Source organism: Octodon degus, unplaced genomic scaffold (assembly GCF_000260255.1).
Source record: "Octodon degus isolate 3935 unplaced genomic scaffold, OctDeg1.0 scaffold00015, whole genome shotgun sequence".
Lineage (NCBI taxonomy): Eukaryota > Metazoa > Chordata > Mammalia > Rodentia > Octodontidae > Octodon > Octodon degus.
The window spans coordinates 23,063,573-23,082,015 of record NW_004524591.1 but is presented as its reverse complement, the minus strand read 5'-3'; the positions used below and the strand labels follow the sequence as shown (position 1 = coordinate 23,082,015).

At 37.5% G+C, this 18,443-nt stretch overlaps 1 protein-coding gene across 3 annotated transcripts in view; it reads left to right on the top strand.

Annotated features, from left to right (window-relative positions):
- The window catches only part of Lrguk (leucine rich repeats and guanylate kinase domain containing), a 143,813-nt gene that overhangs the window by 19,263 nt on the left and 106,107 nt on the right, over positions 1-18,443 (top strand). For 2 of the 3 annotated variants that reach the window (XM_023709923.1, XM_004626580.2), the window contains exons 2-5: positions 1,812-1,919; positions 4,384-4,465; positions 7,467-7,567; positions 10,507-10,588. In XM_023709923.1, coding sequence (XP_023565691.1) covers positions 7,487-7,567; positions 10,507-10,588 — 163 coding nt within the window. In that variant the 5' untranslated portion in view covers positions 1,812-1,919; positions 4,384-4,465; positions 7,467-7,486. The remainder of the gene's footprint in view (positions 1-1,811; positions 1,920-4,383; positions 4,466-7,466; positions 7,568-10,506; positions 10,589-18,443) is intronic. The other variant, XM_023709922.1, reaches the window with a different exon arrangement.

The following is an 18,443-nucleotide window of genomic DNA, read 5'->3' as shown; positions in this document are numbered from 1 at the left end:
TTTTTTGTGGAACCAGGGATTGAACTCAGGCCCTTGCACTTGCCAGGGAAATGCTTATTCCACTGAGCCATCTTCCCGGCCCCCTCTTCCCAAAATATTAAAAGTACATATAGAGAAGGAAAGACTTTCCTTTTATCCTTCCAGGTATGATAGTTGGGTCCAACAATAGGCAGATTAACATAACATTAGGTACCAAAGTTATTAATTCTTACTATTACATTCATAGGAGCATCATAGGAAAAAAAAGTGAATACTGTCCAAAAAGCAGTGAAATTTGAGAGCTTATATAGCACGTTAAGAGGCTATTCAAGGCAGAGTAAATGTTTTTAGGAAAGATACATGGAGTCTTAGAAGAATAGAAGGGAGATATAATAGTTTCTAACAGAGTTTGTCTGAGAGTGATGCCAAGCTCTCTTCTCCTCTCCTGTGGTAAGGATCAATCTTCTCTGGTTGATGAAACTCCCAGGGAAGAGATTTATGACAACCGAGTTCCTTTTGGAAGATCTGTCTTTAGTTAGACAAAAGGAGTTCAGAGAAATCCTTTTCTTCCATTTGAGGTTTTTCAAGTGTCTTTAGCTGAAAATAATCAGTACACCAAAGCACATACTTCGGGGTGGTATGTCCAGAACTCCTTCAAAGAAAATAGTATGTCCTATTTATAGTTGAAGATATGCGAAGGTTTAGAGAAAAACTTAGCTCCCCAAAGTCATATCCAAAATGGTGGAGATGAGGTTCAAACCATGTCTGTCCAATTCCAAAGCACATATGCTACTTCCATGTAGACTGTATTCTTGTGATCTGTGGAAATCTGGGGGTGAGCTCTTTAAGTAGCACAAGCCTATAATACTTAGGCCTTCAGTACCAACAGCCAGGGCAGTGTTGTTGGTTCCTGAATCAAAGTAGAAGACCCAGAAAAAAAATACAGTATTTTGACATTGTAGTTCATATGCTCATCGTGGTTAGGTATATAGGTGTTACTGAAGTGTTTACTGTATTTTCTGTTGCTGTGTTGTCAGTGGCAGTGTGTTGTGTTGGTCATTACAGGGTTGGAAGTAGCACAAACATGATATTTATTCACATGCTATTTCTTGTCATTATTAGGAAACGGCATGTTGGTTAATGGTTTATAGGATGTCAACGTGGACCAAGGGCTAACCTCCTTATGGAAATGATTAGTATCTTTTTAATAAGCCTTGCAAATTATATGTATCCAGAAAAATTTGCCAAAAAGAAGTTAACTGAAAACTTGTGTTTTTAATCAATAATACCAGATTTAGAGAACTGATTGCCTTCAATTGATGTAACCGTCCTTTGAGGTGTGGGAAAGCCTTAAGGATGGAATTGCCCAGGGGTGAGGTATATTTGGATTTTTGTTCTCTCTCTGTCACATACTGCCTTTGTAGTTTCAGGCACAGTAATCTCTAAAACTTAGTTTCTTCATCTTTAAGATAGAGATAAGAATACTTACCTGAAGGTTACATAAGGGTAAATGAGTCACTCCTTAAGAATTCTTACACAGTGCTTGGAGTAGAGAATTGGTCAACAGTAAACATCACCATTGATACTGATACCTCTACAGCTCCTGTGGCCACTCAACTTTGAATAATACAAGTGGCAACCTGAAAAGTCTCTGACAATAAAAAGTTATACCTCTATTTATTTGATTATATATGCTACATATGTGTCCTTAATATAGAATTTTCTTTGGACATGGTAAATTGTGGATAAGTGCTGGATATGATAGGGTATGTAGTTTCTTCCCTAATATAATCCTGTCTTTGTCTGCCTCTCTATTCTTTTTCCTTTTGCAGGATGAATTTGATGGGGTCCTGACAGAAGAGACTGTGGCCAAGGCACTGCATGAATTGGGGCGCTCAGGCTCTGGGACTGAACAAGTCTATCTCAACCTAACGTTATCAGTGAGTATAGCAGGATCATCTTAGGCTGACTGCATCTCGATACTGCCCAGACCATGTCCATTTTCTTTCGTACTCACAGCTTTTGTGTTAGCAGCAATCCAGTAATCAGACCCCCAACTTCCTTTGTCTCTGTTTTTTTTCACAATCTTAGTTCTTTCATCTTAAGTAGTCTGTATTATAGTAATCAATGCCTTTTACCCAGGAGGTTGAATTTGATTCTTTATAACCATCAAAAGCTTTAAGAATTTTTGTCTCTGATCAGTGAAAGAAGCACTGAAATTTGTATCTGATTCAAGGGAACCATTTTGGTATTGACTTTCCCCTTAAGTATGTCAAGAAATAAATAGTTTTGAGCTGTACTTTCTTTTAAAAGATACCTGTCATTGGAGAAAAAAATCTATTGCTATTCACTTTTCAAGATTTCATTCCTAGCTATAGAGCGGCACAAAATCTTGGCTCTGAGCTTAGCCTAAAAAGGCAGGTTCTTCAGCTTCTTTCCTTGAGTCTCTACAGTCCTAGCAAAGCAATTTAACTCTTTTTTTTCCTTAAATTGTAAAGTGTTAAATACTTGGAGATTCGCAAACATAGATATATATGTTAAAAAAGAATAGCACACTGGTCCGTGTGATAGCACGTGCCTGTAACTGCGGCACTTGGGAGGAGCAGCAGGAGGAATGCCGCGAGTTTTAGGTCAGCTTGGGCTACATAGTGATTTCAGAATCAGCCTAGAATACATAGCAACACCCTGTCGCAAACAAAGGAAAAGGAACAAAAATGCATAAACTGGCACCATGTTTGGCTTCATGATTTTCTAATTTATTAGAAGACTGTCTTGGGTTTGAATCAGTGAACTATTCCAATAATATTAAGCTGTTTTTACCTATCATGATATATCCTTTGAGATTAGCACATTAAGTGTATAATCTTTTGCTCTTATCACTTTATAACTGTTTATGGATGACTCAGCTAGTCGTATGCACTGTGTTCGCTATTGGAATGATATAATCCCAGCAGCCTATTCAGCCTACACTAGTCCCTTTCAATCAATATTCTACTTACGTATGTAGCGCCATGCCTTAAGTTGATCTACAATAAAGCAATCCTTTGAATTTTATTCCAGCTGGAGGGACTGAAGCTTAATTTATTTTGCTACTGACCTCCTTACATTTGAGATATTACATGTTGAATTACTTGGCCTTATTAATCTGTCTTACTGAGTACACTTTCTGGTTCAGTGACTTCCCTCCCTTTTTTCTTACTTATATATTATTTTTACCTCCTTTTATTACTTGTGTACCTATCTTTTTTGTTTCTAAGTCATACTTTTTAAGGGCACACTATATCTTATCATTTAATTTTGAATCATGCCAAGGTCAGTGATGTCTAGTACATAGTACATATTTAGTTTTATTACTCTTTTAGCAGTCCACATTAGACAATCTTTATCGTATACGAGAGCTTGCTTATCATGATATTTTTCTATTTATTTATTCATTTATTTGCTTTGTACAGGGTCTTGATATGCAGCTCAGACTCATCGTGATCTGCCTGTCTTAGCCTCCCCAGCACTGGCATTATAGGCATACGCCACCACACCCAGTTTCAGTGCCTGGCACAGCATACCCTACTGGGGATTGAACCCAAGTCCTTGTGCTTGTCAGGCAGGGACTTAGACCACTGAGCTCTTTCTCCAGTCATATAATAATTTTTATTTGATGGCTTTTTTCTGATTCTGACAACATGACATATATAGTCATGTAAATCTTTGTTCTCCAGGATCAAATTTCTTTTTATTCCCCATTTTAAATTCCCTTGTAGCAAAATTTCCAGGAGTGAATTTTTAAGAAGGATTGAGAAATCTTGGATATTGATTCTAATTGCTCTGTGACTTGGGGCAACTTATGTACCTTTCTATACCTCAAATTCCTCATTTCTAAACTGAGAATAATCTTCCCTGTACATCTCATAGGTGTGTTGCGTCAGCTGAGATTATTGTGAAAGAGCTTTGAAAATGAGCTCTTGTGTAAGTGTAAGTAGTAGGATTAATGATCTCCTGATTGGGTGTGAACTCTCCTTACAACTTCATTTAAATTCTAGACATTTGCTTTTTCTTCTACTAGGTAAAAGCTTTGTCTGTATTGCTATTTTGTGTGTTTTTTATAGATATAAAACAGTGCTCTAAAGGTCTTCATGAACACTGCTTTAATTTGCCTTTTCATGTTCTATTCATTCTTGCTAACAACACTAATTTTCCTATTATTTCCTTCAGAGGAATGTATTTTTTTGATGGGGTCTGTAGTCTGTTTTGAGATCCTATTAGTAATAGGCTTTACATTTTGTTCTTTCACTTCTTCTGTACTTTTGAGAGAAATTCTAGGTTTCTTTCCGTTAACTATTATTTCCAGATACTGCAAGACTGGCTACTAACCTGCTAAAGCAATATCCAAGTCTTTTATTTTCTCAGGGCTGTGATTTAACGAACATTAGCATTTTGTGTGGATATGTTCACCTGCAGAAGTTGGATCTTTCAGTGAATAAAATCGAAGGTATGTAACTGTTCTTCTAGGAGATTGTGTACTGGTTTCAAAAGTTAAATGCTGCAGCACATAGCAGCATATAATGTAATTTAATAAGACCAAACTTGCCGTAAGTGCTCTGTAGAGCCATTTACCTACTGCTCCTTTGCTTTCTGTGCTCCTGTCCCTCAAAAAGCTTGGGTGACTGTGCGAGGGAGGAGAAGACCCCAGTCTGCACTGTGATGATAGGGCCAATCTGCACTCAGGGATAACTAAAAATAGGAGTTGGAACGTGTGCCTTAAGTTTCCTTTTAAGAGACTGATCATTATCTTTAAAATACTTCCTTTTTCTTTTTTTTTTATTAGTTATTTAATAAAGATGAGTCTTTTCTCTTTAGCGAATCTTTTTTCAAAATTTTGCTTTTGTATTTACGTTTCAGCCCTGTCTGGCTATCTCTATTCTTATTTGAGCACCAGGAGTTCACAAATTTATTTTTCTTTCTTTGTTCTGTCTCTTCCATGTTTCGTTGATTCTTTCAACCCAGCTCTACCATCTGTAGTCATTTGCTATGACACCTTGTTCACATTTAATGAAATTAGTCCTGTAATTGTCACATTTTCTTCAAAGCTTGATTCCCATTGTTGTATTCTGGTCTTGTTTTTCAACAGCATACAATTTTTTTTCTTTAGGCTTCTAGGGAAGAAAGCAAGTCATTATTTCTGACCTGCTTTCTCTACTGATTAAATCAGATGTTGCTGATACGATCTTCTATTTACTGATCCCCTTCCACGTGACTCTTAGCAGTTAAAATTCACTTTTCAGTAGCTAAGAAATATTCTAGCCTGTACAAAAAAGACTTTGATTTTTTTTTACAGTTTTATAAAACTGATTTTGAAATTTACAAACAATTACATAGAGAGAATATTGCTGTGTGTGCTCAGCAGCTATCAGTCAATGGCCCGTCTTGCTTCATCTACATCTCCCTGCCTTCTACCTGGAGGTAATTTTAAAGCAAGTCCAGGACTATGATGATGGTATCATCAGAAAGATTTTTTTTCGTGTTGCTGGCAGGAATGCTCCACTCACCCCACATTTCTGAGGTTGCCTTACTAGGTAAGAGATTGCAGAGTGCTGGGAGGTCCTAACATAGAGGAAAGTGACTGGTCTTATACATCCATGCCACAGGAGCAGGGAGTCCACAGTTGCAAGTGAAATTTTTCCTCCTCAGCCAGATCAGTCTCCATTTATCCTGGGTGGCACAACTTACTCTTTTATCAAGTCTTTGAGAGCCTACTTTGTGTTGGGTATAGCATATTGTTCTTTTGTGGTGGCACCTTTTGTGATGATGATGCAGACCAAATTTCAGCTTTCAGCAGAATCATCTTGGGAGGAGATGTTCTGACAGCTATCCAGACTCCACCCTCAGAGTATCTGGTCCAGCTGGGATGAGCCTGAAAGTTGGCCTTTGACTTAAGTTCTTAGTTGAGGTTGAGGAAGCTGGTCCAGGACCTCACTTTGAGAATGTGAATGTAGACATAAGGTGCTCCTGCCATCTGCTGGACAAGGAGGTCACTGCACCGAGGAGGGACAGCATGCTGGAGTTAGGCATCTATCTGGCCACTCAGACCAGAGGTTATTTGTCAAGGTGATTTTTAAAAACATTGGCTCTCTACAAAGTGTGAAATGTATTCACCATCACTGTCTCTACGTATAAGTGCTGCTTCTGCTTTCAGGCAGATGTCCCCGGTATGACAAATGGATCGGCTCCAACAGGGGGTGTGGGACAAAGCAGAAGTTAATGGAACTGAGACCATTCCCAAAGACATACATACAGCTGAGCTCAGAATAGACAGATAGATACAAATCATAAAGTCTTTTCTTAGGTTTTCTCTCACAGGCAGCTCCTTGATTGGCTCATTCAGTTGTACCAAAGTGGTAATGTCCCAACTTATTGTCTCATCTAGAGCCATTTACATATAAGATGTGGTTCACTTTGGAGGAATGAAGTACAGATTGCTGGGGATTTTGTGGCTTGAATGTCTTTTGGGAATGAAAGGGGCCAGAGGCCTTCTTACACTGCCTGTTCCAGGGGAGGCTCCTCGTGGCACCCTAGCCTCTTCTGATCTGTGTGTGTATGCTCCACTTGGTGAAGAGTAGAAGCGCATTGCTTGGGTCTGCATGTGGAGGTTGCTTTCTCCTACTAGGAGCCATTCTCTGAGCAGTTATAGTAGCTTCATCCATGCTTCAGGGCCAGAGAACTGGGAAGATCCTGTTATTGTTACTGTTTGCAGGCGGTGCAGTGAATTGGTGGTGACAAGGCTGTGACCCTTGTGATCTGATTATTCTCCATCTCTCCCTTCAGAAAGTGCCTCTGCTGTAAAGTGACAGAGAAAACCAAAACAATGCGTCACAGCTTTTATGTTTTATTCGTAACTCTATTTGGAATCGATTAGCACATAGTCCTTTTATGTTTCAGGATATTTGCTGGGGATAAAATGCAAAATTCAGATGCAATTTTGAACCAATCCAGAGCCAAATTAAAATAATAGCAATGATTTAAATCATGTCAAATAATTAATGAGATTTAGAATTAATTCCAACTAAAACAAAATGAAATTTACAACAAAGAGAGTTCCCTAATTGTGGCATTTCCAATCTTCTGAAAAGCCCTAATTCAGTTATTTAGGGGCTAATTATCAAGAGGATTATCTAAGGCTTTAGTTTCTCATCCTTTCCTTGAAGGCTCATAATTTTGGAAGCATTTAGGTGTTAGCAGCGTGTGGGAGGGTGAGCAGAGACGTAATTGGGGAACACAAGAGGTAGGCAGGCCCCAGGAAAGAGCCAGGGGGGTTCCCACACTTAAATTTTTTTGCACACTTCCAATTTCATTTATTTCACTCATCTAAAATACTGAAGATGGATTTGTAATTCACAGAGCTTAAAAATATTCTGATGTGACATACGCTATTTTTAATGACTTTTTCAAGTTATTTTATTGGCTTAGCTGTTCTGTATCTGTTTTCCCACCAGATTTGTCTTGTGTGAGCTGCATGCCTTATCTTCTAGAACTTGATGCTTCTCAAAATAAACTGACTACATTCTTCAATTTCAAGCCACCCAAAAATCTCAAGGTACATTTTATTAGTACACTAATTACATATGGTAAGTGGTTTGCAAAGCACATGAAGTAAGAAAAATAGCACTGAAGTAGAAAATTGATGGCGACTAGTTTTTAGGGTAAATCATATGAGTGTCTCAATGGAAATAAAAAAGAAAAAGGGAGTCTGTCCATCAGCAAGCTTTTAAGGAAACATTGCTAGAAACCCCATGTTGAGTTTATTTTCTTCTTTTCTCCTCTTGCTCTTATTTAAATAGTAGTTATTATTGCATTTATTTTGCTGGAGCAACTTTATCTGAAAAAAAATTGTAAAAATTTCTGAGGGGTTCAAACTTTACTCTCTTAAGTATCCAACCTTTGCTTTTTAAAAATACAAAAAAAAAAATAGTGCTCTCAGATTTCTGTTCTTGCTTCTCTGCATTTGCTTTACTAGGTCGGAAGCAGAAGTGAACTTACGGTGCACGATGTCATGGGACGGGGAGGGGGGCAGTTTGCTGCCCTATAGAATGCTGGGTCTCCTGTCTCCAGGTGCGCCTGGGTCTGTGGTTCTTGTGAAAACTAGCGGCCAGCCTTGCTAGTGTGGGGGACAGAGATGGATTTCTTCCAGGCTTCCTGCTGATGTTGTGGCTATTGGCTCATACTTAAGTAGAGAGATCACAGAGTTCAGGGTCTCCAGTTTTTCTGCACATTGAAATGACCTGGGGGGATTTTAAGACCTCCTGAGGCTTAGATTCCATGCTAGAAATTCTGGTTTATATGGTTTAAAGTAGGGACTGGGCCTTGGACTTGTTAGATAGCCCTAATATGTATACTGACAAATTCGAGGACATTGTTATAGAGGTAGTGATTAGTATTGTTCTGTTGGTTTCAAATATTTAATGAAATGTGTTCCTTTTTGCTTTTTCTGGGACAAGGTGTCCTGTGTAGTTCAAGCTAGCCTTGAACTTACTGTGTAGCCCAGGCTGGCCTCAAATTCCCAGTGGCCCTCCTGCCTCAACCTCCAGAGTCCTGGGCTTTCAAATATGCACCTCTACATCCACTTTAATAAAATGTATCGTAAGGAATGGCTGTCAATTATTACCCTTTATTATCTATTTTATTTACAAGCCCAGTTAACTTTGATCCAAAGTATTCCTCTGAGTTCTGCACAAATATGAACATCTATTTGAAAGGAAGAATTTGATACTTCCCTTCTGAGGGTAATAACACCTTTTCCCCTATTGTTTCACATTGTTCCACTTTTATTAGTGCTGTGTTTTTTCTTTTGAAATTAGAGTTATTCCCAGGGTGACCGTGACATGGCTTTGTCCAAATAAGCCACAGTTGGGGCCTTTTTGTACTCCAAGTGGAACTGCGAAGTCTCGGAGTTGTCAAGAATTGTATTTGCAGAGCCGTTTCAGTTTCCCTCTGCTGTCCTATTTGCCTGGCTCTGAGCCCCAGGGAAATCAGCCATGGTAACGGAGTGACTCCTCCCCTGGGGAAACCTGCCTTTCAGTTTCTTCCAATCACCTCTGCCTCCCCCCTCCCCCCAAAACCCCACAGCCAACAGAAAGCAAATCATATGCTACATCTTCAAGGTTCCAACTTCTTGGAGAATCAAGAGCAAATACATTGGTAGCTTTAGAGGTGTGTTTGCTAAAGGCAGACTGCCTTGGTATGAGGTGTTTTAACTTTATACAAACTCCAGAGGGGCCTGAGAAGGAATGATTGAGGCTTTCTGGTGTTTTCTACACATTTTCTTGTTTAATCCTCCCAGTTAATCTGCAAGTAAGCTGGTACTGGCCCATTTTCTAGATGAGGACATTGAAGGTCCAGACAAGTAAAGTTTTTTACTTAATGTTTGCTGGAAGTAGGAGACCAGAGATTGAACTCTGTGTCTGACAGCCTAAGCCTATATCTTTCCAATAAGTCAGGGTGGGGAGACCTATGTTCTGCTCTCTTGAAAAGATCTACTTTTTTTTTTTCCCCATTAAATATGTATAATCCTTTTGCCACTACCCAGAGAGAGCATGCATTGTTTATAAAGAGCAGGGGCTTATACTTGTACTCTTAGATTTCTTACAGTGCTTTTGCTCTGAATAGGTGAAAAGTGTGCGTTTGATATGATGGGTTCTTCCTGTAAGATCTGGGTTCCAATGGGACTTAGGGTAATAGCACAGCACCTTTAAAATATTTCGAAAAACCTAGCATCATAGGTACTTAGAAGCAAAGTTATTTAATGTTTTGTAGTCTCTTTCAGTCTCTCTGTCTCTGTATGTCTGAGCCCTCTCTCTCTCTCTGGCCCTGGATCTCGGTGTTGGGGCTAGAATTGAGCCAAGATCTCAAATGTCCTGCCACTGAGCTAAAGGCCCAGATCCTACTCTAACATTTTTGACTGGGAGCAATAGCTATTATAGAAAATGCCTTTCTTAAAAGTCAATTTTGAGAAAGAATGTAAAGTTGCCCAGGTGTAGCCTGTGGGACAAGCAAGATTGACTGTTCTGGTAGTTAGATGACATGGGAGAAATTGTTGAATTAGGAACAGAAAAGGGAAGACAAAGACAATAAGTTCTGCATATAAATGGACTGGACAGGTTTCCCTGGGTGTTACAGAACATGAAAAACATGGTGGTGGGGGTGGATCCAAGTAAATGGTGAAGGAAGACCAAGAGAGTTGAAAATAAATACTGAAAAGTAGAGAGAGACGGCAAGAAGGGGAGGAATTTAGCCACAGGGGTCTCCCATAGGAAGGGCTCACTTCCTTCATGTCCTTTCAAGCAGACAGATCAGCATTGCTGGTTAGCAAATGGTCAGAGATACATGCACATGTTGGCCTTAGTGGTCTTTGGTAATGAGTTCTAAGCAGAAATAAACCAGAAATGCCTTCGTGTTTATTTAATTATTGTATGAATGAAAATTATTGAGTATGAATGAAAAATAATATGTAACATATTACTCTCTTTTTCTCACCAGAAGGTGGATTTTTCCTGTAACCAAATTTCTGAAATGCGTGATTTGTCAGCATACCATGCTCTCACTAAATTAATTTTGGACAGTATCCTTTGAATAAATAAAGGGGAACATTTGGTTAATAATTCCAACAAAGAATGTGTACTGTACTGCATGAAACAGTCTCAGATAGAAGTCTCATTGAAATAAGTAGGAATTGATATTCACAAAATGAGGCAAGATATTTTTTACTATACCAAGGAATAAAACTGTAATTCAAAGCTTGCCAAAAGCATCTTACTCCTGAAAAGCTAAGTAAGATAATCCTTTTTCTAATATATGTAAGATTATTCTTAATCTGGAACTACAGAAGTTGGTTTAGTTTGTTTGTTCAAATTTACTTTACCTTGTACCCTATTTTATATAAATTCAGCATTTAAAAATCCAACTATTTATCAAAGCAGTTAGTGGTTATTGTACAAAATAATTTATGCTGTTTACTTTTAAAAAGCTAACCTTTCTTGTTTTGTTTTTTGTGGTGCTGGTGATCAAACCAGTGCTTTGAAAATGCTAGATAAGTTCTCTACCAGTGATTTATACCCTCAGCCTCTATAGTATATTTAAAACATTCTTTCACTTAAAAAAAAAGGCAAAACAATTTTTGAGGTACAGCCAACTTTGGGAATATATACCTTGCATGAAACAGGCCCACATGCACACAAGACAGCTGCTTAAAAGTCAGCCTTGATCACGAGGGCGTAGGGGGTTAATTGGAGACCTGTGAGTTTAATGAGCTTGCCTCTCTTCTTTACACCAGAGACTGATGTTCTCTGGGAAATACGGGAGGAGGACCTTCTCTTCCTCAGTAAGTATCTTTCTGTTCTCCTGAGAATGGTAGGGGAGGGTGGAGAATGAGTTGATTGCCCCTGGTGTCTCATTCCAGGGATCTGATAGGAGCTTGTTTGTACCAAGGCTGGATTGCAGAAGGTACATTTCCTTGAAGACATACTTTGTAGAGAAACAATTCATTCACATATAATGGAATGGTAGAACCTAGTCTCATTCCCATTGAACCTCTCTGTGAACATGGCCAATTAGTGGGCATTTAGATGGAGCTGTTGCGATGAGCGAGTGTTCCTGATAGTAGCCTAATAGAGCGATCGGATGATGATCTGACTGAAAAGTTCTGATGACAAACTAGAAGTTCACACACACTAGCAACAACTCTCCATAGACCCTTCATTTCATGTGTGATAATCATGTGCATTAACTGCAAAGAGACAGAGCTTACGTGCTCAGAAGCCTTCTGGCTCAAAGATCCCCTTATCTCAGGTCATCTGGGAGACACCAGCAGCAGTAGCTTCACCTGAAGTTTCTCAGAAATGTAGATTCTTAGACTCCAGATCTATATAACTACAAACTGCGATTAAACAAGGTGTGCAGATAATTTGGATGCACGTTAATGCCTCAGAAGCCCTGGTCTGGGAATCAGCTGCCCCCTAAGCTGTCAGAAGGTGACTCGGTATCCAGAGCCTCTTCCAAACCCTCAGAGCCCAGCCTTGGCAGCCTGGAGTTTGATATGAAAAGTGCTGTTCTCCAAAAGAACATTCTTCTATGTGCAGACTGGAATTGCCAGACAAAATAACATCCTAATATTCTAGATTCAAAATGGGGATACAGTTTAAAACATTTCTATCATGAGAGTCTTAATCTCTATAAAAATTTAGCTTTCTGCGTAAAAATGTACCATGACTTTGTGAATGCTAAATATCACAAAGGGATTTTTTTAATTTTTTTTTTTTGTAGAACCAGGGATTGAACTCAGGCCCTTGCGCTTGCCAGGGAAGTGCTTATTCCACTGAGCCTTCTCCCTGGCCCTCACACAAGGATTAGATTTACCTTATTTTTAATTTTTACTTTTGTAATGTTGAGGTTGAACCTAGAGTCTCCCTGGTGCACACTGGGCAAGTGCTCTTCTACCAAGTTATATCCCCATCTCTGTTTCTTTCTTTCTTTTTTTTTTTTTTTCCTTTGAGATAGGGTCTCACTAAGTTGCCAAAGTTGACCTCAAACTTTGATCCTCCTGCCTCTACTCCCTGAGTAGCTGGGGTTGTAAACATTCACCACTGTCTGGTTATTTTTTTAAAACTTGACATTAGATATAGCAATGGAGTCTTATCAATGAAAAGCTGTCATTAGTACCCCGGAACCAATTGAAATTTACCACCTGTGTGTATGATTAGAGTGTGGTGTGGCACTATGACTTGCCTGCTTCTGAAAAAACGTAGACAAGTAGCACAGACAGAAAGCATAGAAAAGTACTCTTCACAGGCTATTGATGTAGTAAATTTAGATGTCTTACAGTTTTAAAAAGATAATAGGCTTGTTTCTAAGAGTATTATATATGCCTCTTTCTCTTTTGTGCTCTAAAGAAATATTGTATATGATGTAGGCAGTGGAGTTTTATGAATTTTTTGGGGCAGCTGAAGGTAAAAAATAACGTCTGATAAGATTATAAATTAATCTCTCTGCAGAAGAATGTACCACATTATATTACTTTTAAAAGGCTAAAAAGTTTTGAGATTAAAAAAATAAGAGGATTTAAAAACAAGTTTTATGTTGGATGAAATAGACAAATTTCTAGAAACATCAAGACATTCATATACCGACATTAATTTGAAAATAGAAAAGCTCAAGTAGTCCTGCTAAGTTGCTCATCACAAATTAAAATTAACATATTAAAATTTTCCTACAAAGAAAAAGTAAAACTAAAATCCAGCAGACCCCAACTTTCAAGAATAGGGCTTCTAATAATCAACAGAGTCTTTAATTAAAAATAGAAGGCATATTCCCAGCTCATCCTGGTGAGGTTCACTAATATCTAAACCAGACAAGGAACTGTAAGAGAAAAGAAAGGACAGGTTTATTTCACTCATAGCGCAAGATAGGTGTAAAAATCCTAAAGGAAATAATGTCAGCAGAATCTGACAGTGGAAAAGATGATTTATTAGGAACAAGTTAGGTTCATCTCAGAAATGAAAGGGTAGTTTAATATTAAAAAATCTATAGATGTCATTAACAAAATTTAAGGAAAATAAATTTGGTATCCTTAGCTAAAGAAACTAAACATAAAATTTAATAAAATCCAGCACTCATTTATAATAAAACTCTTAGTAATAGGGACTTTTCTGTATTTGATAATATATACAAAAATATTTCAAAGAAACTTTACCCAAATTTGAGATATGTTCTAAGCATTTTCCTTTAAAGTCAGGAATAATGGAAAGGATTTCTACCATTGCTACTTCTACTCATTATTGCTTTGGAGGTCTCAATACCATAACCAAGAGAAGGAAAGTAGAATAAAAGCCTGGTAAAGAGAAAATAAAGTCACTCTTTGCTAATGTCTTGTTTAGCAGGAAAAAAAAATACATACATATATATATATATTTGCACTGGAAGTAATAGGATTTTGAGAGGTCAGCATGGGAGGGGTGGACATAATGTTAATATGTAGAAATCAATTGTATCTATTTTTTCTCATTAACTTTATTGAAAATCAATAATTATATCATGCTAAAAATTGTAGACAAACATTGAAATGTGAAAGATACAAGATATAGACAGAGTAAATTTTAGAGAAATATTTCTGAAATGAATACATAGCATGATATTAATAATAGATTGCACATTGTAAATAAATTGTTTACAAACTTAAATGAATGTAACAATAAAAATTGTCCAAAATAAAAATGAAGAATTTACAGATCGGTCATATAGTAGTTCACTCTGTGCCAAAGTCAAGAAACTTATATTCATATAATTAGAATTCTCAAAGTAGAAAAGGGCAGACAATAAATATTTAAAGATTTAAACTCCCCAAATATGGGGAAGCAATCTGACATTCAGGTAACTAAAATGTATAGAACTCCAAATAACATCAACTCAATTAAAACCACACCCAGATATATAATAATCAAGATCCCAGAAATTCAGCACAGGAACAATATACTGAAAGCCACTAGAGAAAAGAAACAGATCACATTTAAAGGAACATCAATCAGAATAATGGCAAATTTCTCTTTACAAACCATCAAGTCAAGAAGAGCATGGAGCAAAATAGTACAAGTCTTGCAAGAAAACAAATTCCAACTCAGACTGATATACCCTGCAAAACTCTCTTTGAAGTATAATGGAGAAGTAAAATACTTCCATGACAAAGAATACCTAAAGAATTTCATGACAAAAAGCCAACCCTACACAGACTACTAAAAGATATTCTAGAGAGGGATCAAAATGACTACAACTCCATGAATGAGAATGGAAAAGACCCACCAAATAGGGCAAACAAACACAGGAGAAAAAGAGGTATACAAAAGCAGTCTTTCAATTATTCTTTTGTATACAGCAGCAAAGTATTTCCATCAGCATACTCTACAAATGGATTTTTCCTGCACCCTATGGGGCATGATTCTATCTGGGTCTATAGGGTGGATATCAAGGAACTAGCAGTAGCTCAGTCCCATAGGTGATACCTGGCCACCAGTAAGCATCATGGACACTGTCCATGTCCACGACATACTAGAACTTTTTGCAATATCCTATCCCCAAACTGTTAGAGGTGCTGGCCATATATTGGCCATTACAGTATTTATGTTATGTTTTATTCTTAGTAATTATTTACTATCATGAAAGCTTTTTCTTAGTTGAGTTGTTTTATATTTACTTTCACCAGAAGCAAGATACACCATCTTTAAGAGCAACAAATATGACTTTTTTGTGGGGGAGGGGGAGTACTGGAGACTGATCTAAGGGCCTTCACACTAAGCTCCATACAGAGCATTCATTCATTCATTCATTCATTCATTCATTCATAGACAGGATTTTGCTAAATTGTGAAGGCTGGGCTCAAATTAGTAACCCTTCTGCCTCCACCTCTCAAAGTGCTGGAGTTAGAGGTATGTGCCTCCAAGCTAGCAAACATGGGGATCAATAAGACTGGCTATGGGGGTGATTATAATAAAACTTTATTGAAGGGTATTGAAGCCTATTTAAGGAAAAATATATCCCAAGTCCCTAGATAGCAAGATATACAAAGATATAAAAAAGACCTTTACAAAAGATCAGATAAAGCTAATAAACATATGAAGAGATGTCGGTCTCATTTGCGTTCAGAGAAATGCAACTCAGAACCACATGAGATATGGTAGACTATCTATTCCACTGACAGAATTTAAGGTTAGTAAGAATACCAAGTGCTGGAGAACATGGTAGAGCAAGAGGATCTCTTTTTACTTTGTTCAAATATATGGAATTTGTTTCACCACTTTAGAAAACAATTTTATATTCTCTTTAAACGTTAAGTATCTAAACTCACTATGACCTAGCACTTTAGTTTCTGCATGAGAAAAGTTTAGCAAACATGCTGCTGGAAACTTGCATAAGAATGTTCATAGTGTTATTCCTTATAATAGCAAGAACTTGAAACAGCACAGCCCAAATGTTCATTGATAAGGGGAAATATAAGTTATGCTATTATTACACAGTAGCATGTCATACAGTAGTGAAAATGAATGAAATGTACCTACATGCAGCAAAAAAGCATAAATCTTAATAAAAATATAATTTAGGGATAAGCTTAATGGGCGAAAGCAAAAGGAAAGAGCTAATTCAGCATAGTGATTATCTCTGAGAGGCAGACATAAGGATTTGACAGGAGAGCTGTGCAGAGGCAGATTTAAATTGTTGCCAGTGTGCTATTATTTGTTCAGGCATGAAGAATAGTTTCAACAGTGTTCATTTGTACTCTGTGTATGTGTGCGTGTGTGCGTGTGTGTATGTATGTGTGTGTGTGTTGATGTGGTGCTACCGGTTGAGCCTAAGGCCTTGTATATACTAGACAAGTGTTATTCCACTGAGGGACCTCAGTAGGGACCTCTGGCCTCATTATATTTTAAAAGTAAACAAAAGAGCTGACCTGTGGGCTGGTATGAAGCAGGTATTAAGCTTAACTCAATTCTGTATGAATTAATTTTTAAAAGTTAAAAGTTCTGACTTGAGTTCTTTGAAAATAGTTAATCAAACTAGGAATACTAACAATGTGATTATAGTAGATTTCAGAAGGAACTATTAACTATAAGGTATCAATTCTTTAGTTTATTTCTTTAGACCATTTTATCCTTCTCTGTGTGGACAGCTGATGAATGAATTGACAGTCATTCAAAATTGTAAGATAATCAACTTTGCTTAGACAAATATGTTTATAACTAAGTAAAAGTGAAATTTATTCTTTACCTATATGTAAACACTGACTACTGATTAGGATGTATTTAAAAAAAAATGATTCATGGGATTTTAAATCCAAACAGAGCTTTAGAAACCATCTAGTGCACTTGGTGATTTTATGGACAAGGGATTGAGACCCAGAGAGCGGCAACCGTTTGCCCAAGATTATCTGATAAATGGTCCAACTGAGACTGGTCTTCTGAATTCCATTGTTTTTTTTTTCTCATTGCAGTTCTATGAGTAATTATGACTTTTATCACAAAGCCATTGACATTATGTGCATGTTTCATTTCTTAGAGAGATTCACTCCTAGAGTGAAAACGGTTTTTCATTGGTAAGGTGATATGGATCTTTCAGGATTGGTTTTGATTAAAGTCATCACTGTGGCTCTTCACTAAGAGACCTGTGATGGATTTCTTACTTATTTCTTGGTAAGCGCTTTCTCTACACTTGAACCATATTTTATGATTGTAAACAAATGAATAAGAGCAAATACTGAACTAGTGAATTATTCATGTCAAGCATTTGAGAACCACTGTCAGTATTGCCAACCTGTAAAAATATACTGTTGGGTTTTTCCCTCATTGTAAAGTTGTGCTTAAGTGCCATAGGGGTTCTTCTCTCACTTTCTGCAAGGATCTAAAATTCCACCACAAAAGATTTATTCACAGAATGGTAAAGCTTTAGAGTTAGAATGCAGCATGATGACTTTGAGAGCTCTTTGAGTTTATTTCTTCTGATAGCCATCTCTAAAAATTGTATCTCAGAGGACTAACCCAGTAAACTAACACATTGTAAGGTGTAGTAATTTATCAGATTGTATTTCTTCTTATCCGAAACCCACAAGACCTAAAATAAACATGCAAGAATAATATTAGGAGGAAGGGTCAGGAACATTTCATGAAGTTTCTTAAAATAAGAAAACAGGAGATTGGAGAGCAAAAGGTATTACTAAAAGCAGATTGTGAACTCAGAGCTCTTTGTGTTGGCTGTTATTTTTGCTGGCATCACACATAATGTGATTTGGAATAATTAGAGAAAACTGGCATGCACTGTAAAAGGCACCGTTATTCCTCGGTTTCCTCAGGCAGTTTATTCCAGGACCCCTATTGGATTCCAAAATCCAGTGATATTTAAGTCTTACATATGATGATATGGTTTTACATGTAATTTATGTATATCTGCTCTTCTACTTCAGTTCATCCTTACATTAGAGTCCTGACAATACCTAACACCCCAAAAAGCTATGTGAGTAGTTGTTACAATGTATTTTTAAGGGAATGTCAAAAAGAAACAAGTTTGTACCACTTTGATAGAGATACAGCTTTTATTTTTATTTTTTGGCAGAACCGGGGATTGAACTCAGGCCCTTGCGCTTGCCAGAGAAGCACTTATTCTATTGAGCCATCTCCCCGGCCCCTGAGATACAGCTTTTAAAAGTCAAATATTTTCCATCTGAGATTAGTTGGTTGAATATAAAAATGGGAACTTGCGGATATGGAGGACCGGCTGTACTCAACTTGAGGAGCTGGTTAACTTACAGTGCCTCAAATTTCTTGGATATTAAAGAGCTGGGAAATGGGAGGAGACAGGTTTTATGAAGTGAGCGTATTTCTCAGTAGGGGCAGTCAGTGAGTTTCTTGCCTTTGGCCCAGCACTGTGAGTGATGGTGGTGG